A 9,328-nucleotide genomic window follows, 5' to 3' on the forward strand; every position below is an offset into this window, starting at 1 on the left:
CACATCAAATTAAGCCTCTCCTCAACAGTAAAGCAGGCTTGTAAACAGATTACTGAACTGACGTCATATTCACAGAGCGGGAGGTCACTTGACCACATGCAGCACTGGTGCACAAAGAGAAAATTCCAGCTCACAACAATGGATGTGCTGTGGTCGGCAAGACTGTTTACACTTCTTTGTTGTGTAGTAAATCAGAAAGTATGTTATCTATCTAACATGTGCAGTACAGTGAGTCAAACACTTGACACAAATCAATCAGTGTTTTTTCTTTGTTTTATTGCTCAGCAGTAAAAAGTACAGTGTATACTACAGTACAAAAAAATACATAATGTTGAACACTGCCCTATCGTGCCACTGAACGTTTTTGTAAAATATCCACTTTTGAGCGTGCAAAACAAGAAGCCCAGCTGTGAGCATCCAATGCAAGAAATACCAATATGTTTAGGTGTGTTCTTCAACATCGCCTTTGGAATCTGTGATTTCAGAACAACATCTCACAATGCAGAAAATCTTTAGCGACGTTAGAGGCAGGCAGCATTGATTATTGAATACAACTGCAGCAATGCAAAATAAAAACAGATGATAGAAGGACCACAGGTTCAATAATGAAACAAAAATATTCACTCTTTTGTAATTAAACTGCCTCTGTATGTGCTCACAGTAAATATTCAGCATACATTATTTATCTCAGTGTTTCAACTGATCAAGATTTTTGACAGCCTCTAACACATAATATGTGGTCCAGCAACTAATTCGCAATCATTCAACAAACACAGTTTGCATTGATGGACCATCACATTGTTTATGGAGGGAGACATTTACAGTAGCAAGGTTGGTCTAATTGTTTCCTACAGCGCTGAGAAACTCTTTCTTAAACTGGGCTAAAACCAGTAGCCGCTCCACGACACAGACAAGAGACAAACAGACGGACGCACAGACCTCACAGAGAAACAGATATAAACTGAGCTGAAAGTGATACAAAGTCTTGTTTGACTTAAAGTAACAGTGATAATTAGTTAAGGGGGGGCACATTTGAACTCATCCGTCCACACTCACAGTGTGCTTACATGCACAAACAGGGCCTTCAAGCACGCACATACTGTTATATATATTTTTATATATAACTTGTACTTAACGTAAGGAATTAAGACATCTATGTGGTCCCTCTGAAGAGAAGCTGGTGACACTTTTTGTCATTTGACTGACATCTCTCAAAGCTGCTCAATGCAGACGCCAAATCCCCCAAATAATCTGCCCAAATCAACCATCCAAATCTGGGCCCATATTCATAAACCTGCTTAAAATTGAATTTTCGACTTATCCTTCACTTATACTTGCAAACGTAAGAACAAACGCTATTTATCATAAGAACTCCAGAGGTGTCAAGAGTGCAAACAACAATAACATTGCACAGCATTGATTTTGCTTGCGATCACTTTCCATGCATTAAAACGTTTTTTTTTAGTATATCTACAAATGCATACTATAAATAAAATGTTTTATTATTTCTTACATACTATAAATCTATTTTGTTGTTAATTTCAATTAAAGTGTACAGTCAAATGTAAAGATAAAAAACCAGTGAAAAGAATGAAAAATGGGACAGATGCACAGTATTCCAGCTTTCATGTGATCACTTGAGAGCTGATCTTAAAGGTTACTCCTACACTTTTTTACTCCCAAGTTTGCTCTGTAAATCATTCTTAAATGTGTTTCTCAGTTTGATAGATATGGGCCCTGATCTCACGTACAGTATCACTGTCCTCCCCCCCCAAAAAATGTAGGTGCTATATTCAAGTTCAACAGGCTATAAGTATTTTGGGATTGATCTTAAAGGAAAAATAAAATGACAAAATAACAGCTTTAATGTTTTCGTAGCACGTTTCTCTCTCTAAAGCAAATTTCATGTGGCAACATCCACAGTGCACTCACCATCAAGCCACTGTAATGAAACAAAACCACATATAATCTGCATTTTATAAAGACAATAAAAACCTTTTATCACAATTAAGCCTTTTGTAGAAAATGTACATCAGAAAAATATGCGGGTGCATCCTTAAAGAGTGTCTGCTCACATCACTCCTCTCTCAGGTTGCCTCTTTGTGTTTGTCATGTACAGTATAAAGTCAAAGTCTCTGAATATTTAGCACATTTATAAAATAGACAACAACAGCAGGGGGAGTAGAAGAGGAGAATCCGACAGTGTCTCTCTTTTCCTGTCTCTAGATGGCAGAAGCTTTGTCTCTGTTGATGAAGAGCGTCTCCTGGCAGAAAGGGTTAACCAGGACCACGCTGCTGCCGCTGTAGTCTCCGTTCGGGGGTAGACAGGTGTCGTGATCCTGCAAATGCACACGTAGAAGAAGAAGAAGAAAAAAAAGTCAGCACAGGTTGCAAACTGTTAAACAATAGCTGTAACTCATGATTCACGCTTCAGGGCTCACCATTAGGGCGACACGCTGCAGTCTACTGTATCTAAGTCACTCTACAGGCAGTGAGCACACCATCTAGTGTGGAAGCGAACAGAATAAAATATGGGTTCGGTGCAGCCCGAGGCTTTTAAGGAGATGGCGAACAAAGATACCTGACAAAGCTAGATGAACAGGCATGTAAGAGGGAGGGATGACTCAGAGGAAACAAGACAACAGAGGGACTTAATGTGAAACGGAGGGACGGAGAAATGGTTGTTGATGGTGAGTCAGCAGTAATGGAGGAGCTGGAGGAGGGAGGTGTGAAAAGCTACATTATTTGTATTACAGCAGGAATGAGGCCATTTTATCACCAATCAAATCAAACTAACGTTGCCATTTTAGGTTTTATGATCATGTCTCCTGGAGCGCTCGTCATTTACCTAAAGCACCAGGAGAAGCTAAGAGGCTGCTGCTCTACAAAGACAGGTAAAGCAGGGAGGAGGGGGGAACAACACCTGGGTGTCACCAGGAGCATCCCACACATGATCCAACCGCAGCCTCCCTCTCCTGATGCGCCCGCAGGCGGCAAAGGAATGCAAATTGAGCGACGGATGAGAAGTAAAAGAAAGGAGACACACAGTGAAATGGTCACGGGAGAGAATAAGTAATACATGCAAACAGAGCAAAACAATGGTCGATCAAAATGATATGGGGAAGAAGAGGAGGTAGATAGCACATTTAATACCAGCTTCATGTATATATGTATCACAAAAATGATACATACTGTATATAGTGATAGATGATCTATAGTACCATTTCCACCAGATGGCGCTGCAATGCATTAAAAACTAAAATCTTATCTTGTTATTTTTCTCAGTATATCAGAGACCAAATATAATTGGAAAATAGCAGAAATAAACAGGGGATGAACAAAGAGAGACTCGTATTCACGTCCTCAACTACAATAACAGCTGATTAGCAGCATCTCAAATGATTTATATGTGAGTTTTCAACCCAACATGACAGTTCTTTAGGATGCCATACTCTCTGTGGTTTAACCACAGGTTGAAGGATTCAATATGTTCTTAAAATAACAATTTACAGCCTGCCAAACACAGAAATACACAAATAGTCTTAATTGGAATGCATTAAATGTAATATGTAATTTTCTATGTCGCTCCTGTATTTAAAGGCTGTATCTAAAATGCCCTCAGCTGAATATTCTTGACAAACTGACTAATAATCTATTATCCTCGTCTAAAATCATCATCAGAGCTGCAGATTTTTGAAAATAAATTGCCAAAATTACCACTGCAGGATACCACCTTTAGTTTATCACATCAAGCTAATTTTATGAGCGTGTCACAAGCTGTTTAGTGGTATAAGGTTTAAAAACTGTACCTGTAAAATAAATTGAATAGCCATATTTTTTCCTCAGCAACAGTATACTGAGGGTAATACTTTGATATCTGTTTACTAGATGTAAAAAACAAACTACTAATAAGGAATCTTAAAAGATTCCTTGCAGGGAATTCCTTTTTCTGCTTGTTCTAAATGGCATCTCTGTAAATCGCAGTGATACAGTGCCATGCTTCAGCAGGCCTCGGGGCTTGTTGACAGGGGGGAGTGAACATGGATCCTCTTGTTGTTTCCGTACTCATTAAAACCATTCTTCTGACTGACAGCAAAACATCAATGTGCCTCCGCCTCTTTGTGCAGCGCTGTACACTAATAGAGTATCAGTGCGCCAGTAGTATTGTACCTCACTCTCCAGAGTGTGTATCTCTCTGGGCAGCTCCACAGCGTGCCGGCTGAAGTAGTCCATGGTGATGGCGTTGTTCCAGTAGCTGAGGTTGTTCTCCTGACTTGATGACTTCTTCTTCCTCCTCATGCAGCACACAGTCAAGAGCACAGCTAGAGCGGGGAAGAAGACAGGAAGGGAAAATGAGAGACTGAAAGCTGCTGCTGCTTCAAATAGCCTCCGAAAGCACCCACACTCGCTGCATAGGTAAAGGCAGTCATGTCTCACTGTTGTAAGAAATGGTTTTTGAAAAGGAAAAATACCGCCCTAAAATATAGCTTGAAATGGCTACTGGTGGGTGTGCCATGTAGTAATTTTGAGGCTATCTAAAACAACACATGCTGCCAGTCTCTCAGTAAGACATTTTCAGGGTATCTGGGGGCTTTCAAAAGGCATTCTAAAACAATGAGTGAGATCACTTACTGAAGCACCTTTAAACCCTGAAAGGTGAAGAAAACAAGAGGCTGTGAAATGAATAAATCACAATATTTTACTACTAATTAACTCTTCGGTGACCTCGGGTGTCCACAGAGCTTGTTGTGAGCTGTTTCATGTAAAGGAAATAGAAAGAAAATAGTTCCTACATGAAGCTAATCACAACAAAGTCTGTGGATCATCTTGAGTAACCGGATCATGATTTGTGGAAAGAGACATTGCTGTTGAGTTTTTTCAAATGTATTTCTTTTGGCGCTTTGAGCACGACAAGCCGAGTGCCATGTAGTCCCATTATATTGGAAAGAAGGCAAGCATCTCTACGGCTGATATCTCGCGTCAGTTCACACCAAAACTATAGGTTTTCAAGGTTGTTAAACTCAGCCAAGTAATCTGGAACTTTTTTACTTTCATTAAATTTCACCGCTGCTCTAACATTACTTACAGCACGAGGACACGGGCACACTGATGGCCAGCACGATCCACACAATGTCCATCCTGCTCAGGCAGATGGTCATGCGGGACAGCGGGGAGTCAACGGTGGAGCCTGAGCTGTTGCCGGGCGTCCAAGGGTCCTCGGTGGTGGCAGGCACCTGCCTGTTCAGGAAGTTCCCGCTGGCGGTGGAGGGGGGCTCCGAGCTGTTCCCCTGAGCGGGCGCCTCCTCGACTGAGCTGCTGTTAGGGAGCAGCCCTCCATATGCGGTCACGTTCCCCAACCAGTGTCCGAGAGGGGCATTGTCCGTGGCGTTACCTTGAACAACGAGACCACGATCCTCCTCAGTGGTGGTCTCGTTGGGTGCAGAGTGGTTGTTTGGGATGATTGTTGGATTCGGTGTCTTGAGTTCGGGCTCAGTGGACAGCGCTGGAGTGGACGCGGTGGAAGCTAGCTTCTCAGGTGGGCTCTCGACTGTAGTCACAGAGTCTATCGACTCTATCACCAATTTATCAGTGGGGGGCTCGTTCGCCGAATGCACCTCCCTCAGGGTGATGGCGTGGTGTGCGGACAGCTCTGAGGCGCCCCGAGCATGCTCCCTGAGTTTCAGGCCTGCTGCAGGGTCAGCATTCATCATCGATGGAGACGAAAGGGAGGCGCGCTCGAGATCTGGAACACGCTGCCGGCTGGGGTCGGTGGGTTCCTCCACACTAAACTTCTGAGGCTCGACGTGCTGAGAAGCAAGCGTATCTCCTCTGTCTGATTCAGAGCTGGACATTAGAGCCGGAGCTTCTCTGGCAGTAGATCCCACATCTATATATGGGACCGCTGTGCTGGGAGATTTACGGACGCTGCTGCTGGCCTGGTTAGTGCTGACAGTAACTGGGTTGTGGACTTGAGTTACCCTGACCAATTTGTGCATGTGGCCTTGGCTTACAACATCAAAGCTCGGCTCCAGGGGACGATTCACATGACTGTCAGTGCTCACAGTGCTTGCGTCGTGGATGGGAGGGTCGTCATGAGTCGGGCTGGAAGTCTGGGCTGGGCGAGGCAGAGCCAAAGGGTGGAGGGCGACAGTAGGGAGGATGATGTTTGAGGGTTGAGTGCCTCCTTTGGATGACCATTCCCCGCTACTGGAGCCTTCCTGATGGAAGTCCAGAGGGGAAGGTTCGGGGCCAGAAAGGGGGCTGCTGTGGGCGGCTGCCATGGAGTCGGGGTCCTGGGATGTCTGGTTGAGGTACAGCTCCTGTGCTGATGACACCAGTCCTACTGGCAGTGCTAGGACTGCTAGAACACCTGTAGAGAAAGAGACAGAAAGCTGGCAATTAGCACAGGATGATGGTGCAGACTATCCTCTTAGCTTCATGAATTAATGGTTTTTTTCCCTGTGGGTGTGTTTTTCAGTATGTCTGTCTGTCTTCACATTATTTCCCTCAAGGATCTTGCCACACAAAGCAAGGCGAGAGAGCAGCCCGGCAGTTAAAACTGAAACTCAGGTGTTCAATAGAAACGCGTAGTTTTGTCTCGCATTCATTATTCTCCTCTGCCTTTTATCTACTGAACCGCCGGTGTTTGTCACTCACCTAGTTCTTTATCAACTGCATTATTCACTACGCGAGTTGCACTGTGTGTACCCATGCATGTCTAAGACATAAGGATCTTCAAGCTTTGTTACTCTGCAGAAATTCTTAAAGAGCTCACTTTTTTTTTTAACCAAGGTCATAATACAACAAGCAATTATTTGATATCAATCTCCAGATAACACTGAAAAAAAGTTAATTTAGTACATTTCTAATGGATTTTTTAATAGTTCTGATCATTTTCAGTACTGTGCAATTAGATGTCTTGATAGATTGTCTGAGTTAGTACGTTTTCTGAAACAAATAATCAAGTAAAAAATGCATTTGGAAATCGTCACTTGCTATATCAGACAAAATGTGTTGGTATTTTCTTTACAGTGAACAGATTCATGACAGTCATAGTGTCAAAATAGCCCACTTAACATGCTACAACCATCTCAGAGAACTTGACAGATCTCAAGCTTAATCCCATACGGAGGCTGTGTCGAGACAAGCCATTAGCAGGTGCCTGTGGGGAATATTGGTCCTATTATGTTATCCAGACAGCAAGAAAGTCATAAAGGGAAGAACGTGCAAAGGCTTATTAACTTCCCCTTTGCTCCCTCCCCTCCATCCCTTATTGACACTGTTAAACACAGATAATGTGACGCATTAGTGAAACGCTCCCAGCGGGCGGTTTCTATGCATTCAGCTGAGAACAGAACACGCAGTAACACAAAGCTAACATTGTCTAAATTCCTGTCTGAATGAGGTTATGTTTTTTCCACAAGATGCTGAACAGTACAAAGACGGTGTGAGACTTAAAGTTTCTACATTATTTTGTATTTTGTTTGTATTTTGTTTCAACCATTTTTGCCTTATTGCTTGAAGGATAACGCTGGCAATATTATGTTCCTTTTTGATTTTCAACAAATCCCATGAAAAGACCAAAACCAATAATCTGTGAGGTTGTCTAAACACTTTCCAACTTCCAAACCTTTCTGTGGCACTCTTGCATTTATTCCTACTAAGGATGTAAACTTTAAAAAAAGGTGTTTGTGGGAATAATGAATTGTTTTGTTTTTTCTTTTCATGGGATTTGTTGACATAAAGACAAATGTAGAATATTGCCAGTGAACTGAAATGTGTAGGATTTAGTGGCATTTAGCAGTGAGGTTGTATTGCAACCTAATGAAAATCTCACTCGTCTCTTTCCAAACGTGTCAGAGAGCTAAGGTGGCCTAGATCTGCACAGATCCAAAGTCATTCAGTAAAGACTGGCATGTTGGATTAAAGCCATTCAAGAGAATGCATAAGTAAGTAAGTATAAGTATCTTTTAGCTCTTACAGATGCACACACCATGGGCCTGAATATGCATCATGCTTGTGACAAGAAAAGCCTCCAAGAAATGTGCAAAAAAAAAAACGTGCTGACATGAATTAAACGACGAAAAACCTTCAATTTAAGGAGGCTTTAGACAGAGAATTAAGGATAATGATTGTTTTGGTATTCATGAAACTCACAAACAGTAAAGAAGTCATAGAAAGAGAGTCTGAAGCTATCTGTGTGACCCAGATGTCGTGGCCAACGTTTATAATGGTGCTCAGTAACTATGGAAACCGAGTTTCCATTACCAAGAGGGGCAGAGGAGAGGGAGTCGGGAGAATAGGTGAGAAAATCTGTTGAACATGTAGAAAGAAAAGGACAGAATATGTCATAAAATGATGAACTTAAAAACACAACAACAGCCCAGGCGAATGTCAATATCAGTAATCTGAAATTTCTTTGAAAGCTTCTCCATCCTCTGTCCTCTTTGTTCACCAGGGGTGATTTAAAATACACCACAGCAGCAGAACCCCACAGCACTGACTATTTAAACTGAGCCTCTGAATCATTAATCATATTACTCCATACTCAATCACACAGACTACCAAGACAGAGGGTCCAGGCCCCCCGTCTTCCATTAACCAAGCCTGTCACGTCTCTAATCCACGGAGCCCACTCCAGACTCATATCTGAGGAGATAACACACATGGCCATCCCTTGATTTATGACTGCTCGTCTCTCCTAAGATGATCCTTTAGGCAGGGAAATGGAACACAGACAAACCCAAGCTATCAAAGCTGAAGTATCGGGGCTATTGTTGATCGTCTGAAATGTGAACAGTGGTCACTTTAGCACATTTAGAGGATAAGGCCCTTTGAGGTGCTCAAAAAAAGAAAAACAGTTCACAAATGATTATATACGGAGGACAGTGCATGAACAAAAACACAAAGGAAGTGAGACAAAAAGACAAAATGTAAATAATACATAAAGGCATTATTACGTCCAAATCACAGGATTAATATATTAAGTACTGGCAGCTGCAAGCATTGTAGAGTTATGAATATGTTTTTCAATGCAAAAAAATGTAGATAAAGAAGATTAAAGAGGCGAGGGTTTTGACAATGCCGTGGCCCGGGTTGAGTTCATACCTTCAATCAGTACCCAATCCTGGCTGTCACAACCTGGCAACCCGACACTGTGCTCGTACTGAATAAAACACAACACCCAGGCTCCCTTTGCAAACAAAATGGTCAAACTTAATGCTCAGGCACACACAGGCGCACACACAGGCGCACACACACACACACACACACACACGCACGCACACACACACACACACACACACGCACACGCACGCACACATGCACA

The 9,328-nt window shown here is 42.5% G+C and overlaps 1 protein-coding gene across 2 annotated transcripts in view; it reads right to left on the bottom strand.

The window, feature by feature from the left end:
- Positions 1-255: 255 nt before the first annotated feature.
- The window catches only part of tmem108 (transmembrane protein 108), a 41,435-nt gene continuing 32,362 nt past the window's right edge, over positions 256-9,328 (bottom strand). For both annotated transcript variants that reach the window (XM_031850558.1, XM_031850557.1), the window contains exons 3-5: positions 5,087-6,370; positions 4,171-4,322; positions 256-2,339 (exon numbers count right to left, since the gene is read on the bottom strand). In XM_031850558.1, coding sequence (XP_031706418.1) covers positions 2,223-2,339; positions 4,171-4,322; positions 5,087-6,370 — 1,553 coding nt within the window. In that variant the 3' untranslated portion in view covers positions 256-2,222. The remainder of the gene's footprint in view (positions 2,340-4,170; positions 4,323-5,086; positions 6,371-9,328) is intronic.

Source organism: Anarrhichthys ocellatus, unplaced genomic scaffold (assembly GCF_004355925.1).
Source record: "Anarrhichthys ocellatus isolate YVR2014 unplaced genomic scaffold, GSC_Weel_1.0 scaffold10, whole genome shotgun sequence".
Classification (NCBI taxonomy): Eukaryota; Metazoa; Chordata; class Actinopteri; order Perciformes; family Anarhichadidae; genus Anarrhichthys; species Anarrhichthys ocellatus.